Source organism: Talpa occidentalis, unplaced genomic scaffold (genome assembly GCF_014898055.3).
Source record: "Talpa occidentalis isolate TD23 unplaced genomic scaffold, MPIMG_talOcc4v2.1 talOcc4.2, whole genome shotgun sequence".
NCBI lineage: Eukaryota > Metazoa > Chordata > Mammalia > Eulipotyphla > Talpidae > Talpa > Talpa occidentalis.
In genome coordinates, this window is record NW_023602073.1 from 19,287,516 (window position 1) to 19,307,880 (window position 20,365).

Consider the following 20,365-nt stretch of genomic DNA (forward strand, 5'->3'; position numbering starts at 1 on the left):
TACCTAAACAGTTTTTAATTTGTCATCAAGAACTAGTAAAAGCAGTTTAAGAATACTTGAGCCTTTACTGCAGATGGAAAAGAAATTAAATTTTGGTTTTACGTAAGTACACCACTGATAATAAATTTGAATATTCCTAAAGCAAGTCATTCTAGCACATAGAATTTTACTAAGATACTGTTAGGGGGAAAAGGCAGTCCCAAAGCAAATTCCATACAGGCTTTGTGGACTCCACCCCCACCCCAGGTCAAAGCCAAAGACACTGGGAACTCCAAATCCCATCACCACCCAAGGGAAGGTGGCTGGGACCTGAGGGTGGGGTTAAGCAGCCAGGTGGATACAAAAGGCAGACACGTGGGCTTTGGGGGTCTCTCCATTTTGGGGCCCTCGGCCAGCTCGCGGCGTCCGTCTAGCTCTGAGAGTGACTTTGGGGTTTCCAGGTCGTCGGATCGGGTAGGACGCATTAAAGACTTTATTTCCCTATTTTCTCCCTGAGTTGTACATTTTCCTTATTTCTTTTTCTCTTGTAAATAAACCTTTTATTAACCCTTTTGCGTGTGTCTGTAGTAGAGTATTCATAAGTTCCTTTAAAGCGCGCGGGTGAGGACCCACAGCCAGGAACCCGTTTAATATCGGGGTTGCTCTATAACAATACCTCTCTCAGATCTGCAAAGCTTTAACACCTTTTTTTTTTTCAAGATAGCTATTTTGTTTTGACACTAAATTTTTCAGACCTTTAGCATATTTTTTTACATACATATCTTAACACAATCTCGCTTTATTTGCATTTAGAGTTACAACATTTTAGTTTTTAATTTTTAGATTGTAAGACTGTTATAGAAGACTTTTGTCTTTATTTATGCCCACAGGCCCAGAGATCTTTTTCCAAAGTTCAAGCCCCCAGCAATTAGGCAATAGAGCATCCATTGCCCCAGCAGAGGCACATTCGCACTTTAAAGCAAGCAGGGAGTACAGAAGCTGGAGACTCCCAAGAGGTCATCTGGGACACACAAGTCAGGCGCCTGGCCAGAGAAAGTCCATCAGTCACTCCCTGAAACTTTTAGTCCACTCAGGCCTTGTCCCAACAAAACCAGCTAATTAACAGGCAAGCCTCACATTTTTTACTTTAAGACATTGTTAGAGCTGTTATGCTATTATTCCTTTGTACTGGATAACTCATACATAAACACATGTTTTATTTTTTCCTGGATGATAACAATAAAGTTTTGTTTTCCTACTATAAGAAGCAAAAATACACCAAAAGCTCATCAAGCAGTCAACAAACTTTCGTTATTAAACTTAGTAAATCCTTAGTTTTATAGGAAAAATATACCACCATTTAAATAATGATAAGAAGAACAGAGATACCAACTGTAGCTCTAGTTTTTCTTAGGATACGAAGTTCAAATTGCAGAGTTATAAACGAAACAAATTTATATACCAGAGGTTTTTCTTTTTTTTTTTCCTTGGCTAGGACAAGGGAAAGAAAAATCAATTAAGTTGCTTACCTGGGGAACAAAGGTATTTCTTTCAAGGTAAATAAATAGTGGGCCAGTCTTTTTAGAAGAGAATTTTATCAAAAAGAAGTCCAGCTATAAACAAAATCACACTTATCTCTGTTAACATAGACCAGGTCAATATTTTTTCTTTTTTTTTTTTGACCACTCCAAATTTTTTAAAACACATTTAACATACAATATAACGTTTAACTCCCAACATTATAAATCTAAGACATATGTGCTTTAATTAAACCATTACATTTTGAACTAGTTTTTGTTTACCAAAAATTTTAGATCGCGATCTCAAAATTTGGGTTCTTTTCTATTAGAATTTATATAGGCGCCATTTAAAATGATTTTTAACACAGTAACCCTCCAGAGACAAAAAAACACAAAGGCAAAGACATAGACACAGAGATCTCTTTCATTTAGAATTTTGGCCATTTGCACTAATTTTTAGAGATAGTTATTTTACCAATATTTCTGACAACACTGACAACAATTATTAATTTGCTTTTTAATATCTTTTCTAACTAACTCCTTCAGATAAGAAAACATTTCTCAAGTTATATTTGTAAGAATGCCCCTTAGGTTCTAAAGAAAGTGAGGCATAAAATTCCCTATCAGTTTTCTAAGGCCACATATTCCTTTAAATTCCTAGAAGAGATATTGGATGGGTAGACAGTTTCACCAAAACTATATCCCTTTCAATACAAAGATAGACTAATTCCTAAAACAACTTAAGTTTTCAAGTTAAGTTGATATAGCCATCTAAGTTCTGTTGTTTTTTTTGTTTGTTTGTTTGTTTTTGTTTTAATCAAGGAGGTTTCCAATAAGAGAGATGGAAGTTAAAGTCCTTACATGTTCTAATAAGCATCCCATTTTAATCATTTTAAAACCTCTAGAACCCAAGATTGGAACCATTTTAAAGACAAGCATAGAAAACTCAAATTGCTTCACAGAGTCCTAGTTTCTGTTTGACCTCACGGATGAGGCCTGGTCCTAAGAAAGATAGAACATGGGCCATGAGATATACATGGGCCACGAGAAGGACAGCAGAAGAGGCAAATTAAGATCTTAACTTGGCAGCTTATTTGTTCTTAGATTCTTACTAGAAATTTGATAAGGAATATTATTTACAGAAACCTACTATGTAGTTTGATTAGTAAATTGATTACTTTAAGAGACTTAGATTTTCAAGGAAACCTAAAATTTTATGGTCAATAAGAAGTTTAGAAATTTTCCAACCAACTAGCAAGCTTCCTTTATAGCTAACTAGAAAGTCCAAAGTAATCTTGACAAAACCATCTGAGCCTGATCCAGAAGTCTCAGCACGTGATCAGAAAAAGCCTGCAAATTTAGAGGAAGAAAACACCTCCTTAAAGTGGAGAACACTCTCTTCAGCTTACTTTACATCCAATTATTACAGTGACTGGTAAATACTGAGTTAGGTATCTGACTAAAACAAAAAGCAGAAAAATACCAAATTTTTAAATTATCCAAGACCTGATTCCAGATACTTGCTTGAATTCCTTACACAGGCACAAAGATCAGATTCACAAATCTATTTGCATAAAATGGAGAAAAGGTAAGGTAAGACAAGAATAGAAAAACTGAAAAAGAGGTGTCCACAAGACCAAAAACCTGGCTCACAAAATGCCAAGAGCTGGAGGCCTGGGTAGAAGGGATTAGCATAGCCATTGACACAGCTATGGAAACAAGATCCTCAGTCTCCAATGCCCAGATTACAAAGCATAACACCCAAGCAGGTATAAAGATATGGAGATTGGGCCTATTGTAGAATTGGGCCTATTGTAGAATCTCTGGTCACTTTCAGATTCTACATAATTATCCAGAATCAGCAACTAACCCGAAGGCTCACAAGGGGCGAATCCCTAACAGAAGACATAGACATATCCGTTCAATCTCTGCACAGGCTCTGGAGAGCACTCTGTCTGCCCACCTGTGCCTAAGTAGCTTCCTCTTTTCACCAACCCTCTCCCTCTGCAGGGCAGCAGCCTCCCTGCCTGCCCATGACCTGTCTCTCTGGGGCCTCTCCTCACTGACCTCCCTCAGCGGAGGTCACTCTCCTCAAAGCCACCCACCTGCAACCACGCAGGCCTCTCTCAGCAAACCTGTCCCTCCTGGGGCAGCTGTTCCTGCCCGCTTGTGTCTCCTTTACTTTCCTTGTCCCCTTTCCCTAATAAACCTGCCCTTTCAATATAACTAATGTCTCTGTCTCATGGAGAAACTGGCCTGGGAAGCTTGCTGCAGGTCCCTGAAACAGGAGCTCTGGCAACACCTTTCCCATAGTGAACCCAAAGACCCCGCACTCCAGACCCACTAACTCCAAAAACAACATCAAGTAGAAGTCCTGATCCAAGCCCAGTTTTCTCTCTGGAACAATTACAGTCCTTCCAGCCATCTGCCAATGTCCTAGAAGAGTCAGAATAATCTTAGGTTGCCTAAAGCCAAAGCATCTGGACTGACACTGAATGTCAGGGTAAGATTTTAGCAGAGCATAGATAAAAGGAGCTCACAGGTGAGCCAGCCAAAGTGGAAAAGGAGAGTATATTGCCTGGCTCTTGTGCTAAAAAAAAAATCAGTCTGTTCCCCACAATCAGTTTTTCCTGGGCTCCTGCAGGGAAACCGTGATAGGGGTTGCTTCTTAGACATAGGTTTGTAGCTACAGGTCGACCACTCAGTTAATATTTTCCCCAAGGGGCTTTTAGATGGAACAATACGGCACCTCTCATAAGTTTAACTAAATCCCTGGCTTCCAAAAACAAACGGGAAACTCCAAATACCAAATACCAAATAGATATCAAGTGACAAAAACACCAAATGTTTCCCAATTCCCACTCAACCGGGCCTAACACACCAAAGAGCGCTCCAAATTGAGGGAGACTCATAGACTCCCTCCCAAATGAGGAGACCTGAACTCCCTCCGCGAGGGGACTCAGATTCCTCCCGAATGTGTGAAGGCCAAGGTCTTGGCGTGCACGCCAGGGGAACTTACACCAAACGCCAGGGGACCGCGGTTTTCCATCCAGTTTCCATCTCCTCAAAGGTAAATCCAGGGTGCAGAGAAGAGCTGTGCCTCTCCCGAGGAGGACTTGGGAAGTTCCCCGGAGGAAAAAGAACTCCGGCAGCTGCTGGGACTCTCCCTCATCCTCCTGGAGAGAGGGCGCTCCCTCTCAGCAGGAGGGTCAGGATGCCACCCGGGATGCCCAGGCCCCTCTCTGACAGCACAGACCAGCATAGATAGGTGAGCCCTGGTGCACAGCAGCAGGCAACAGCTCCGTCAGTTGGAAGTCAGAGTTGGGGTTGGGAGAGCCGAAGTAGCATCCACCTCCTGGCTGGCTCGCCAAAATTGTTACCGAACGCCGGCCTCAGTTTCCCTCAGCCAATAAAAGGAAACTAAGTTTGAGGAAAAGGAAAGCGGTTTTATTTGTCGACAAATGAGGAGGGCGGCAGACTCATGTCCGAAAAACCACCGTCCTGCTCTTTGGCAGTGGGCAGGGGTATTTATACAGGGGGAGATGGGTAGGCATCCGCGAAGGGGAGGGGAAGGGGTCCGCCCAGAGACAAGTGGGCGCCAGCTCAACAGGGACATGGATGGGTGTCAGCTCATTCATCTTAAGGGAAGGGGAAGGTGTCAAGGCACAGAGACGGGTGATCGCCAACTTGTTTTCCTTAGGGCGAGGGGGAAGGGTCTACAGGGAACCGGTGGGCGCCAGCTTTTTTTTCTTCCCAAGGGGAGGGGAAGCTGCAACAAATGGGAAAGACAAGTCATCAATCCTGTTAATGCTAGATAAGGGGAATTGCAAAAAATGGGGGAAAGACAAACTTGTTAACTGTATCAAAGACAGAGTGTCGTTCGTCGTCACCGTCTGCTCGGGGGTTTAATAGAAATGCTGTCCACAAAGCCGGGACGGGCCCGCTGGTGAGGAACGGCTGCGCGCGGGAGGCTCGGTGGCCGCGGGAAGCGAGGGTGGGGTCGCTCCCGCGCACCAGTGAGACGCGCGGCCAGTTCCTAGAGAGGACGCGCGACTCTACTGCCCGCGCGGAGGGAGGAGAAGCCCTGACCCCGGCTCGGCGGCCGGAAGCGCTCGCTGACCCGCAGCCCCGAGAGGCGCGGGGTCCGGCGGTGCCAGGCGGCCCTGGGCTCGCGGGTGGACGCTCAGGCTCCCGGGCTCGCGTGGGGATCGCTCAGGGAGTCGGGCCAGGCTTTGTCCTGAACGTTTCCTGACTTTTGGGTCTGCGGAACCAACACTTAGTGAGCGTCCTGTGTGCCGCGCCCTCGCCTCGGGGGTGCTGTGGGTCGTGTCCTGGCAGCCGGCGGCTTCCTGCACATCTCGTTCTGCTTCGGCGCGTGGCCCGGTGCGTGCCGGGCTCCGGGCTCAGACAGCAGGGGTGGCGGTGGACGGGGCGTGATCTGTGGTGGCAGGTGCTGAGGGAGCCGTGCGGGTGCGGCCGGTCTGGGCTGCGCGCCTGAGGACAGTCGTTTTCTCCCTGTAGCTGAGGGCTGGGGTGGCATTTGCTCTGGGCCTTGGGAATTTTCTCGGTTAGTCGGGCGCTCTTGGCTATAAAGTAGAAAGTAGGTGGGAAAAAAACGAATTGTCCGCAAGGCGGGGATGAGAGGAATTTGGGGAGACCGTGGCTTTCTCAAAAGTAGCCGGGACTAGATGTCATTTCTTCTTATTCCGGGGTTTGTATTATGCCTAGAAAATAATGACTTCCTCAGTAAATGTTTGAGTGCCAAACCAACCGGTAAAATTCAGAGAGATTTGTTGGGGTGGGGATGGCGGTTGAATTTACTTCAGCCGGGAGCAGTTGAAACCCCTGAGGGTCGGGGAGGTATGTTTGTATATGGTCCTAGTTGTGCTTTAGGAAATGTTAATTCAGCGATGATAGAATGGGGAAGGAAACCACACAGAAAATGGTTGTAATGCGCAGGTGGAATGGTAATGGGGCGGGAGGAGGAGGAAGGGCTGGCTGTATGAGGCATTTTTAGAGGAGGAATTGGCTAGTCTCAGATTACAGATGGGTCTGGTTTTAAGCCTGAGTGCATGGCAGTTGCTAGTGATGCCACCACATACGCGGAGATATACAGAGTGAGTCCAGCTTTGTGGGAGCTCTAATTTCAGCTTGTGGCGTGTTGAAATTATGGTGCAGGAGAAATCAGAGCTTGAGGCTCCTGCGGTCATTTCACAATATGAGTCTGAAATGTGAGAGGCAAGACTGAGCCAGTCAGAGATTTGAGTGTCTCTGGAATAGCCATATATAGTGATGCAGTGATTAGTGAGATCACAAAAGGAGAGAAAGAGACAAGAACTTGAAGCCTGCCCACTGTTTCAGTTATCTATTGTTACATTAAAAAAGATTAATTAAAACCCCCAAGAGTGGCTTAAAATAACTTCAGCTTATTATTTCTTATGCTTCTGTGGGTTGGTCATTTCTTGTGATTCTGTGGCAGTTCTACTGGTGGTCTTGCCTGGAGCCACTCCTATGGTTCATTCATTCAACGAATCAACTGGGGACTGGACTCCCCTGGGCCTTCCCTGGGGTAGCTGGCTTCATCCACCTGACCTCTCCCCATGGCTAGTTTGGGCTCCTCTCAGCATGGCAGTTTCATGACCATGCCAAGAACTACAAGAGCACTTCTGCTCACAGTGTCATCAATGCCGTATTCTGTTGGTCAACGGAAGTCATAGGTCAGCACAAATTCAAGGGAAGGGAAAATAGACTCCACCTCTTGAGAAGGATGGCAAAGTCTCATCACAAAAGATATATGGGGAGGAGAGACTTAAGAAACCACTTACCCCGCTGCCCTGAAAGTAGAGTATTCAGTGGTACACAGAGATCGATAACCTTGGAGAATGCATTGTCTGCCCATGAAGCCACACATCTGTTCCACCATTGGTAAAATTAGCTACAGTTAAGGTACTCACGCATTCTCATGCTTAACCCTCTCCCCTCATATTCCTAACCTGACACCCTCTACCCCTGTGTTCAGCCCCCTCAAGGTTCAAGGTATATTTCTGCTTACTGATGACATAAGCAAGCCAGCTTAGTTTTGAGCCTGACTTACAGTGGGGACAAAATATAAATAAATTATTTTGAGTTTTGCAGCTCTTAAAATTTTCATGTTACTTATCAATGCTTATGCCTCAAATGTACATTTGGAAAAATCTTTGTGAATAATGGACCCTGGCTAAGTGGATCTTTTCCCAACCTTTAAGCTCAACATGGAAGCTTTCACAGGCGCTCCTCCTGGAAATGCAGAAGGTCTTGTGAAGGTGAAGGAGGAAGACCCCGCGTGGGAGCAGGTGCCCAGTTCATGGGGCAGCAGTGCCCACACTCGCGAGCTTTGCCGCCTGCGCTTCCGGCATTTCTGCTACCAGGAGGTCACTGGGCCCCGTGAAGCTTTAGCTCAACTCCAAGAACTGTGCTGCCAGTGGCTGCGGCCCGACACCCACACCAAGGAGCAGATCCTGGAGCTGCTGGTGCTGGAGCAGTTCCTGAGCATCCTGCCTGGGGAGCTGCAGGCCTGGGTGCCCGAGTACCCTCTGGAGAGTGGGCAGGAGGTAGTGATGGCACTAGAGACTCTAGAGACAGACATGGGAGACAAAGCACAGCAGGTGGGAAGTGTGTGTGTGTGTATTTGTTGGTTCATATTTAACTTTTTAAAAAAAATATGCATACAAGAACTGGGGTACAAGCCAGATGTGTGGGGGGTGAGAGGAACCACCAGAGACAGAGTGGGGAACAGAACAGATGAATTGACTGAAATACACTGCTGAGGGGAGCAGCGGGGAGACAGGAGAGACATGTGAGTCACATCCCTGGCTGGGGATCGAACCATGCTGCAGTGGCTGTGGATAGCTGCGTGGTGCTGCATCTTAAACCCTTGCACCACCAGGGAGACCCCTCATTTTTAACTTTTTATTTTGAAATAATTCGTAGCTTGCAGAGTATTGGGCCTGTCATCCAGATTCACCAGTTGTTAGCATTGGTTTCATGATGTGCCCCACTCTTGTAGGAGCTCATTCTCTGAATGTGTGCGTGTGAGTGTGTGTGAGTGCTCTTGCAGATGTGCCCTTAGCCTCTAAACCCTCCAATATATTTCCAAAGAAAAAGGAGCTTCACTTGAATTGTCCTTCTTTGGGTAAGTTCAAATTATCATGATACTATCACCTAATCAGTAGTTCTCATTCATAGTTTGCCTTATCACCCCAATAGTGTTAGGATAGTTTCCCCCAATCCAGCCTGGATACAGGCAGGCATCACATGGTGCATCTAGCGGTCATTTCAGTTCTGCTCAGCCAGCCCTATCTGTGGGAGGAAGTGGGGTGTCCCCACAGCAATGGCAGAGTCTCTAGCACCAGCTGGGCATCCTGCAGTTAAGCTGAGTTCTGACACGATTACCCTGGAGACAGCATCAGCCTCACAGGTGGAGAGCTCAGTCCCACAAGACTGCCCCCCTCACCCTACTTCAGGGGCCAGTCACAAGCTCAGGCTCGCACTGTGCTTCTGCTTTACTGGCTGTACATTGGAAGAGCCAGTGATCCCTTGAGTTCGATTAACTTGCTAGAGGGGCTTACACCACTCAAGCATTTTATTTACCAATTTACTGGTTTATTAGAAAAGAATCTGAATAAGGAGACAGGTAAACATCCAGATGGAGGAGATGCGGCAGCATGGTATATGGGCAGGGGCTGGAGTTTGCATGCCCTCCACAAGAGCGACTCTTCCCCACATCTCCACCTTTTCACCAGCCCAAAAGTACCCTGAACCCTGCCCCTTTGGGTTTTTACGTAGAATTCACTGAAGACATGGCTGATTAACTCACTGACCTTTGAGAATGGATGTGACCTCCAGTCCCTCCCCTCCCCAGAGATCAGGGGGGACTGGAAATCCCAGCCTCTAATCACATGGTTTATTCTCCAGTTCCCATCCTCAGGGGCAGTCCTGTAGGCACCCCATTGGCCAGGTCACTTCATCAGTGTAATACAATCATTCTCTTTACTTAGGATGGTCAGAGGGTTTTAGGAGCTCTGTGCCAGAAATGAGATAGGACCAAACATTTATTTCTATTATAAATCACATCACAGTTGCTGAGTCTGGGTAGTCTCCTGGAATCTTTAACTGTCGCTCAGTCTTTCTTTGTCCTGACATTGATATTTTGAAAAGTACAGACTAGTAATTTTACAGAAAGCCCCTCAATTTGAGTCTGTCTTACATTTTCTCATGAAAGAGCTGGGTGTGCATTTCACATAGATAGGCATCCCGTCAGGAGACACAGGGTGAGGTGAAGGGGGTGACTGTTAGATTTCTCTGCTGTGAAGTTACCTTTCCCCACTTTGTAATTAATAGGAAATTTGTGGGAGACATTTTGAGACCTTGCATATATCCTGTTCCCCTTTAAGCCCCCGCCCACGAGTTTCAGCATGGGTTTTTGTTTTGTTTTTCTGGGCAGAGATTCTTTGCCTGTCTTATCTCCGTCATTTGCCATCGATCCCCAGCACATAGAACAGACCCTGGTTGAGTTAGTGTTCCCTCCGTACTTGTTGAATAAGTGACTGGCTTGCCGTCTGCTTCTTATAAGCATTCACTAGGCCTTGCCCAGTTTTCCCTGAGTGTGTCCCTAACTGCTGTTCAGTCCAGGTCCCACCAGATGCCTTTTCAAAATGAATTTTTTGTCCCTAGGCCTCTGCCTTTGCTCGGGGACAGGAATATCTAGGAGCCTGTTTGGAGCATCAGCGCATACAGCTCCTGCCTGGAGTGAGCACCCTGAAGTGTGAACCTCCAGAACTCTCCAGAAGGAGCCCTCAAGAAGTGAGTGGTGAGTGCCAGAGTGAGCGCTTCCTGAGGACATTGGCAGCGGGCCCTGACAGGTGCGCTGTCTTCCTTAGGAAAAACATGTCTATCTGTGGCCTCAGTTTTACGTATGACTTTGTCTAATGTCACATTGAAGCAGTCTTTTAAAAACCTTTCACTGTAAAATGTTAGAATTCTAAGATCTTCTTGTCTAACACTCTCAATTCATAGGCTAGGAAACCAAAATTCAGAGTCCAGGTGGCTTGCCCAGGGTCAACACAGGCAGAGCAACTTAGAACTTGGGTCACACAACTTTCTGACCTGCATCCTTTCTCTGGCCCACGTTGCTAATTCTATGCTTTTGGGTGTTTTACTTAATAGCTTCCCACAAATTTATTTAACCCTCATTGGTAACATTTTATTGACTCTCTGCTGGGCCTCTAACCTTTCAGTCATTTTAGGTGCAGCTTTAGGTTTTGCAGGTCCCCTCCCCTCCGTGTGGAACATGCCTTCCTGTGTCAGGGCTCTCGCTTCCATGTCAGGCTTCACAGAGCTCCAGGTAAACCTCCCCCTGCAGTTATATTTCAGCTCAGCAGGCCTTGGCATAGGATTAGCCATCCAAGAATTGCAAGGTCTGTGGCCCACAGGCTGCAGATGGATTGAGCAGACAGACAGAAGTACCGTTGGCCTCTGAACAGTGATGGTTGGGGCACTGACCCCCACAGAGTCAAAATTTTAAATAAAACTTTTGACTCCCCCCAAAGCTTAACTCATAATAGCCTGCTGCTGACTGGAAACCTTCCCAATAGCATACAGACCATTGACACATATTTTGTATGTTATATGGATTGTTGACTAAATTCTTACAGTAAAGGAAGCTAGAGGGGAAAAAAATGTTATTAAGGAAATCCCAAGGAAGAAGGAATATATATACAGTACTGTGTTGGATTTACCAACACTCTAAGTATACATCTTCTGTTTAAAAGAAAATCCAAATATCACTGGTTCCTTACCAGTGCAAACTCAAGTTGTTCAAGGGCCAACTATGCACAGAAAGCTCATAAAGCCCTTAGAAAACCACAGTGTAGTATTTTTTAACCTTTGTGAGGAAGGGTGTTACCATTTTCTTCCCAGAATTTGTTGAGAACGAGTTTCTCTCTCTCCCTGGAAAATTCAAGTACAAAATTATGCCCGCAATGTCAGAGCATTTATAAGATTTACCACAGTTACCACAGTGGTGATTGGTCAATATGAATATTTGACTAAGTGTGGAATAAATGGTTCATATAATAAAATCACAAAGTAAAATGCCTAGAGTACAGATTACTTGAGCTGTTTACCCTTTACAGCATTGGTGTTTCCCTGCTTCCTTGGCTGACAGTTCTGTCTTATTTAACTTATAAAAAACCACAACCACAACCACCATGAAGCTTCAGATACATTGTGCATGTGAAGAAGTCTCAAAGTGGTAGGGAGTCCTGGAGCCCTGGAGGGGTGAGCCAGTAGGGAGGGTGAAAGAATTTCCAGTGGAACAGAAGCAAGATGCATCCCCACTTACCTGTGGGATGATGAATATACATCTTCTGAAATCAGTTTCATTTCATTGTGACTGGAGGGAGCAAGGGTGTTAAGAATGGCAGTGAGTGGTCATCGGAATGGGGATGGTAATGGGCAGAGAACAGCAGTCACAGGATATAAGGTTCTTTAATGAAGGTGAAGGGTTATGACACCTCATGAGATGACGCAGAGAGCGGGACTCTGGCAGCATCCTCCTGGGCAGGGGGCTCCCCTTGGTCTTCTAAGCCCTCTCGGAATGCACCACTGTCTGTCGCAGTATGTGTGATGAGGCTGAGAATGCGTTCTAGTCCCCAAGGAAGCTTGCCTTGTCATTCTCAAGGGCTTTTTATAACTTCTTATTTCCTCCCAAATATTCTAGAGACTCTGGCTAAGGGCCTGCCTATTAATTATAACCCCAGCACATTTCTCAGGGTAACCTGAGACCAGGTGAACTGAAGATCAGTTTCCCAGGCTATCTGCATCACCTCCTCATGCTGGTATTTTTGCTGGACAGTGAGTCATTGAGCATGGCTGGAGGGTTTAGGAAATGAGAGAGAGAGAGAGATTGAGAGAGAGAATAAGGAAGGGGGTGGGGAGGAAGGCTGGGGACTTTTTGTGAAGGTCTTTACATTTGAACCAGAAAGCTTGGATTTTGTCATTAAAAATTCCGGTGCCACTGAAGCTTTTCTTTTCAATGAGAATAAGATTTAAGTGATTGTAGTGTGGTGAATCATTCTCCTCTTGTTAGAGCATGACTGAGGGGTGCCCAGGAACTGCAAACTTAAGGGGTGCAGGCACTGAAAGGGATCTCGCCATCTGTGTGCACAAAGGCAGAGAAAGCAGACTGTCAGTGTGAAAGATCTTTAGTAGAACTGGTGTGCATAGAGAAGAAAGGATTTTCCTAATAATTGTTCCCCCATTAAATTCCCAGAGTTACCCATTTCCTCGTGAGCAAATGCCCAGCCAGACAGGGTCAGCCTGAATCTGCAGTTCTCTGTTCTCAAAGCCTCTTCTGTTCCTCATCTGTGCTGCTGATTCCCTGCTGCTGAGGCATGAGAGCTTGGCACACATCTAAGGCACTGTCTGGTGGGAACCACAAGAAGAGATTTAGGCAAGCCATGGAGAGCTGGGACAGGAGATACCACATTAAGATAACGGCTGCCATTGTCGCCTCTTGCCCATGAGTGTCTCCTCCACGCTGCTTCTTTCAGGTTTCCTTCCTGGCAGCACCAGTGTGCAAGTTAGGGCTGTGGGAGCCAGACTGCCCAAAGCCAAGTGTGTTCATTTATGTACTGAGCACATAACTCCACCCCAGTTCCCATGAGCTCTTCCCCATCAGCAAGTCCATTTCCTGGCATACTGGGACCAGACTGTCAAGGCCACTGGCTGCCTGGGAGGGGGGCGAGGAAAATGGTGCTCATTCAGTACTGTGCTGCCCTCCCCCTTGTGTGGATATACACTGTCAACCTAGCATGAAACACTGGATTTATTTTTTTTTTTAAAGATTTATTTTTATTTATGTATACAAGCACTGGGTATAGTCAGAAGCGCGGAGGGTGAGAGAATTCACCAGAGCCAGAGTGGGGAGCAGAGCAGGCAGAAGGACCGAAGCACACTGCTGAGGGAAGCAGCGGGCGGCAGGAGAGGTCTGCGCACCATGTGGGACCCTCCTCCTGGTGGCCGGGGAGCAGCCGGGAATCGAACCAGCTCTGCAGAGGCTGCAGCAACTTCGCAACCCAACGCACTACCGCTGCGCCACTGGGGAGGCCCGAAACACTGGATTTGAAGTGGACACTGTTGAGGACTTTTGTCAGTCCCTTAATGCTCAACTGTGATGGATTCCTAGAGTGACACATTATTAAATGTTTAGATATGTTGATGGAGAAGTGGAAGGCACCTTGAGGTGCCATCTGATTAGTTGCAGCTGAAGCCCATCTTCTGTCCCGTCACTGGCAGATATGTCGAGCACTTGGCAATAACCTTTCATGTCTGAAAACATTCCTCTGCTCTTCCCCAGGTTCCCAGTGTTTTTCCACCTCAGGGAGAGAAGAAGCAGAGTCTGACCTGACCTTTGCTGTCTCCAAATCTCCTTGGCGTTGACTTCTTTCCTTGCTGCATTGTCTTTGTCTTCTCCTCTTTCTGTTGCTGTCCTTCCTCTGTTTAACTTAGCCCTTTCTCTGTCATGTCAGCAGACTGCTTTACCTCGTGCTCTTTCAGCTGTCGGGCTTGGCATTTATGGTGAGGTAATAACAGTGAATCAGCGAGGAGGTGGCTTTTCTAGCAAGCTGTATTCACTTTAGATTTGAAACAACAGCAACAGATTCTACAGCGCTCCATTGTGTCTTGGAGCAAAGCAAAGTGACACTATGCTCTGCTATTTTGGGGTAGAATGCTCACCTACCCTCTTCACTTGGTAATTTTATGCTCCTTATGTTATTGCCCATCTTGAAAAATAACACTGAATTGCCGTTTACAGAGGGCTTTGTGGTTTTGATTTCACCTACTCTTCACCAACCCCAAAAGAGGCTCTGTTCTCCCACTGTACAGATAAGGAATTGGAGGCTTATCAAAATGGTGATGGGCCCAGTGTCACAGCCATTATTGTATTTTTTTAAAAGATTTATTTATGTATTTATACAAGGGCTGGTAACAGGTCAGAGGTGCGGGAGGGTGAGAGGATTCACTAGAGAAAGAGCTGGTTGCAGAACAGGCAGAAGGACCAAAAGTGCTGCTGAGGGGAGCAGCGGGCGAGACAGGAGAGGTCTGCTGCACCATGTGGGTATCTCCCTGGCTGGCTGGGAATCGAACTGGCGCTGCAGAGGCTGCACATAGCTTCATAGCGCTGTGATCAACCCACTGCACCACCAGGGAGGCCCCACAGCCATTATTGTAACTCAGTTCTTTGACATCAAGTCCAGTTTTTATCTGCATTCTCTTTTCCCGGTTCACCTGTCAACCCATTGAGAGCGAACACTGCATCTCCCTGCTTTTCCCAGGTATACTTTGCACATATAGCTGATGCTCAGTGAATAAATGATGCTAGTGAGTGTTTTGGCTCCTCCAAGTATCCAACACAAAACTTCAGCAAAATGGAGGGGAAGGTACAGCAATTTCCCACATGCCCCCACCTCCCCTCGTGCACAGCCTCCCCCCTCCGCCAATTCTGTTTTTCAATGTCTTTCTCTTTTACCTTCCTCTTTTCTGCTTCTTGTTTCCCTTCTCTCTCGTCTTTTGGTCTCTCACTTCTTTCATCTCTGTGTGCTCTGCTTAATCTTTTTTTTAATTACAGCTCCTTCCTCCCTCTCTATTTTCATCTATGATTTAAAATCTCTACAACATGTGAAGTTCCCTTGAGGGTATAAATGCCACTCAGTATTGTGAGTGGGGGACCCTGAGGCTAAGAATGGTAGGTTCCGGAGAGACGCCCTGAGACAAGGCCCTTATCCTACTTTGTGGATGTTTAACAAGCACAAAAAGGTTTGGGGTGGGTTTCCCACAAGGGGCATTCCTAAGGGCTGTGATGTCTCACTCAGGACTCTTGTCTCCTCCCTCTTCAGGGCCTGTTTCCCCGGGATCAGCCCCTCGCCAGGAAGAAAGTGCCCGAGACAAGGCAGCAGTACCTGGGTTTAACTCAGCCAGGTGCCAGGTGAGCAGCATGCCCAGGCCTTCGGGAACCTCAGCAGCGGCCCCCCATTCCCTGGCCTCCTGCTCCTGCCCTGCTAGGCTCGCATGCCTCGCCCCTGGGAGCCCTCTGGTGGCATAGTCCCTCTGCCTTCCCCTTGTCACAGAACAGCACCAACATCATGTGCCTCATCCAAGATGCTGGTGCTGGTTAGACGCCACCACCTCATTCCATGTGTGCTTGAGGGCATATCCTGTCCAGGAGTTAGGCACTTGGCTTGAAAAGCATCTTCACTTGCCCAATGCTCTGAATATCTCTGGTTTCTCTCCCCAGCTAAGAACCAGCCTCTCCCACACACTCTTATACCTCACTGTCCTGCACACAACCACTGACTATTTGGTGATGACAAGGAAAATTCCGTGTATCCAACACAAAACTTCACATCCTCCTCTCAAAATGGACTATAGTTTTTTTCCTCCCATATTCTCTAAATGATGATCTGATCATTTTCCTTGACATTTAGCTTTAGAAAATTAAGTCCCCCTCAATCTGCTGCTAAGTCAGTTTTGTCTCCTTGCTCAGTCTTTTTCTGTGGCTTCTAGTTGGTTCTTAATCCTGTCAGGCCCAGAGTTTCCTGTTTTTAAATACTTTCCCATTCCATACAGACACCTATAGAAAGTAAACCTTGCTTATACATATTTTATAATCTGTATCATTGTCTGATATAATAGAGAAACAAAGAAGAAGTAATTTTTTTACTAAAGTAGCATGTGTTTCCAAATGAGTTTGGACACGATTACACCAGATGTGATGATAAAGTAGTGTGTACTAATACACAATCTATAAGCTTGAATTGTGGAGGAATAAGAAGATGAGAGAAGTCTGGGAAATGAAAGGGAGAGGTTTTGGTGAACATTAGGGTGAAAACTAGTGTTGCATCAAATAATAAACAACGAGACAGAAAAAGGGAAATAACCTTAATTGAAATAGGACTAAGCTGAAGATGTGGGTCGAACTCAAAAGACACGTTGGACTCCTTGGCCAGGTACTTGTGAGTGTGATGTGACTTGGAAACAGACTGTGTAATCACATTAAAGTGAGGTCATGCTGCATTAGGAGGGTGGCCTTATGAGAAGGCCCCGTGGAGACAGAGTGACCCAGAGAGGTGGCTGTGTGACAATGGAGGGAGGGTAGGGTGATGCATCCATGAGCTGAGGGACATTAAGGACTGTTGACAGCCCCCAGAAGCTGGAAGAGATGCGAGAATGATCCTCCCCTAGGCCTGAGGGGTTGGTACTGCTGGTCTGCAGTGTGGTCTTCAATGCCCTTCACTGCCAGACCTCTTCTGCTGACCACAGCAAACCTGAGAGGCTGCTTTCTTCCTTTTCAGATATCAGTAAAGACTGAGGAGGAAAATGCCTTTGTCCCAGAGGAGCGGCCACACCTGAGCCTGCCTCAGAGGAACCTCTGTGGGAGCTCAGCCTGGGAGAAGCTTGCAGAACCCAGTCTGATGTGTAAGGACAGGCCTCTCCCAGCCCCTTGCCAGCACTCGCCTTTCTTGTCAGCAGCATGACTCGGCCCTTGTGAGCTCACGTTTCCTGAGACCTTACCCTCCCATCCTTGTCCCCAGGGTCTTCAGCCCCTGCCATTTTGCGCACCTTCCAGTCACATTATCTTCCTCTGGTGCTGGTTTTACTCAGCTTATTCTTGTCTTCTGTGGTCACCTCCATACTCCCTGGGTTCCTCAACGACTTCTCCTTTGCTCCTGTTTTTCTCCCCATCAAAGGTGCCCTGTGACTTGTCACCTTCAGACATCTCCATGCCTGGAAGCCCCAAGGACTCCTCTGTCTGACTCCTTTACCTCAGAGGAACTTCTCACTCTGGGAGACACTGCTGGCCATGTGTACTTTACTGTAAATATGCTTTGTCCCATGAGACCGTCTCCCAGCCAAGGGACTTTCCTCACTGGCTTCCCACACTGCGCATTACACAGTGGCTGAGACTCCTAGGACACCTGTCAATTATTTGTTTGTTTAAATAGGAACATCCCATTTTTTCACCCTGGAGATTGTTTTTTCTAAATTCAGGTAACATATGACATTTAAATTATTAATGTGTTATTTTAGCTGAAGAAGTTGTAACTGAAGGTGGATTGTTCAATGCAAAGCAAGAAACTTCTGAAGAAATGGAGCAAGGTGCTGAGGGCTCAGGAACATTCACCAGGTGAGTGTCCTTGGTGCTAAGTGGAGCAGACTCTACAAATGTAAGGAGCCAGAGGAACCTGTTGTCCGACATCTTTTCCCTGGGCAGGATGAGAGAGAGCTGCTATGACACTGAGCAGGTCATTCATGCAGACACTGAAGGTACCTGGGGTGATAAATGCTTCAGTGAGAAGGAAAAAAACTATATACAGAAAATCACATTAAAGCAGTAAATCATATTAAAAACATTGCTTCACTGCTTTTCTTTCTCTTTCTGCTTCTGAATCTAGACCATTTATCGCTAGGATGTTAGTCAATGAAATGCCAGTTTCTAGAATTAATAGAGGATTGTGTAAAATAGCACTTTCCACCTTAGTCATTTCAGCTTGCTTCCTTGTAAACCTCATAAAAATCGGTTCAAGGGCAGCAAATCTGAATTCGTCTTTTGTTTCTCCTCAGAATAGTGTGTCCCCTAGATGAATTAAAACTAGGAGAAACTAAATCCTTCCACATTCCCCATTCTGTGGGAGGGGTGAGGGGGCCCAGTAAATAACAGCCTCTTTGTTCAAGTTCAGAACCAACTGATAGAGACACAGAAGTGAAACATGGTTCTGGGAGCCCAAGCTACACCTGGTGGAGGTGCGTGGCTCACAGTGGCAGAGGAATGAAGCCGACCTCCCTCAGCACAGGCCTGTGTGACAGGATGTGAGGCAAAGAGGAGCAGTGAATGTCGGGAACTTGCTCCTAAAAGGACAATAGGAACTCCTGCCCTTAAGATGCTGTTCCGTCTCTCAGATTCAGCACCTAGTTCAGCCACGAGGAGTGGAGGTGGGGGGCGGCCAGGGATATAAGGTCTGGCCAAAGCCCTCCCCATGGAAACGTGACTGAAAGGTAATCCTGAGTAAACCAAAGCATCCTTCAGTGTCATGGGTTTATCATTCACTGGCAAATGAGACTGAGGAATTTTGTGCTTGTGTTCTCTCCTCCCTAGAGAATGTGTACCCCAAGTTCCTGGCAGCACTCCTGTCCCTCCAGAGAGGACACCTGCACAAGTGAACACTCTGAGGGGTCGTCACCAGGGGGACTTGTGGGCCCGGATGCATGTCTCATCCTTGGAATACGCTGCAGGAGACATTACCCGAAAAGAGAGGAGAAAAAGACAAAGCTCGGGTGAGTGAGCTGCTGCAAGGCCTGGCGTTTTCTGACGACTCAGAGGTGGAGGAAGAGCACTCGCCCGAGAGCCAGCCAGCTCACAAAAAGCGAAAGATGGCAGCCGCCCTGGAGCAGTGCTGGGTCAAGAGAGACATCAAGGCCACCCTTCCCGGCTGGTCAGCACTGGACACAGGGCTTTTGAATCTCAAGAGTGAAAAGCTGAGCCCAGTAGAGCTCTTTGAGTTATTTTTTGATGATGAAACATTCAACTTGATTGTCAGTGAAACCAATAATTACGCTTTTCAGAAAAATGTCAACTTGGAAGTCACAGTGCAGGAGATGAGGTGTGTGTTCGGTGTCTTGCTGTGGAGTGGAGTTGTGCGGCATCCCCGGAGGGGAATGTATTGGGAAGTGGCTGACGCTGAGCAGAACCAGGTGAGAGATGCAATTAGAAGGGACAGGTTTGAATTGATTTTGTCATACCTGCATTTTGCAGATAACAGCTGCCTAGATCAAAAAGATAAGTTTACGAAATTGAGGCCCCTCATAAAGCAAATGAATAAAAACTTTCTCCTGTATGCCCCCCTAGAAGAATACTATTGTTTGGACAAGACAATGTGTGAATGCTTTGATAGTGGCCAATTCCTGAATGGGAAACCGATTCGAATTGGCTATAAAATTTGGTGTGGCACAACCACACAGGGTTATCTTGTTTGGTTTGAGCCCTACCAGGAAGAATCAGCTCTGATGGCAAACCAGGATCCTGAGCTCGGTTTGGGTGGCCACCTAGTGATGAATTTCGCCGACGTTCTTTTGGAGAGAGGTCAGTATTCTTATCACCTGTGTTTTGATAGCTTCTTCACAAGTGTCAAATTGGTGTCAATCTTGAAGAAGAAAGGGGTGAAGGCAACAGGAATAATTCAAGAGAACAGGACTGAAAAGTGCCCCCTCATGGATGCAGAACAAATGAAAAACATGGAGAAGGGCTACTTTGATTTCCAAGTGGAAGAAAACAATGAGATAATCGTGTGTCGATGGCACGGCGATGGCGTTGTCAGCCTGTGCTCCAATGCTGTGGGCATAGAGCCTGTCAGTGAGGTCAGTGGCGTCACCGAGGACATAGAGGCCCCTCCGATAAGTCGGCCAGCCATAGCAACACTGTATGGCGAATGCAGGGAAGGGGTCGCTAAAATGGAGCAAACTGTCTCCAAATACAAGGTGAGAATAAGGAGCAGGAAGTGGTACTCAGTTCTGGTGAACTACATGATCGATGCCGCTGTGAGCAATGCGTGGCAGCTGCACCGAGCCTGCAGCCCGGCCACCTCTCTGGACCTCCTGGGCTTCCGGAGGTATGTGGCGCATTTCTACCTGGGGCACCAGGCCCACCTGTCCGACTAGGGCCTTAATGGACACAGTGCTGACCTCAGCAGTCACGACTTCATGTCAGACCGTACCCTCCTCCAAGGCAAACCTGATGGAAGTCATGAAATCAGGGAATTGAGTCACTCATT

At 46.7% G+C, this 20,365-nt stretch overlaps 1 protein-coding gene across 1 annotated transcript; it reads left to right on the forward strand.

Moving 5' to 3' along the window:
• Positions 1-321: 321 nt before the first annotated feature.
• LOC119253549 (piggyBac transposable element-derived protein 1) lies at positions 322-20,252 on the forward strand. Its single transcript, XM_037521057.2, has 9 exons — positions 322-453; positions 7,745-8,143; positions 10,212-10,347; positions 15,437-15,525; positions 16,892-17,015; positions 17,628-17,724; positions 18,694-18,872; positions 18,916-19,198; positions 19,709-20,252. The coding sequence occupies exons 2-9, from the start codon at positions 7,751-7,753 to the stop codon at positions 20,250-20,252; spliced, it is 1,845 nt and encodes a 614-aa protein (XP_037376954.1). The 5' UTR covers positions 322-453; positions 7,745-7,750.
• Positions 20,253-20,365: the final 113 nt, after the last annotated feature.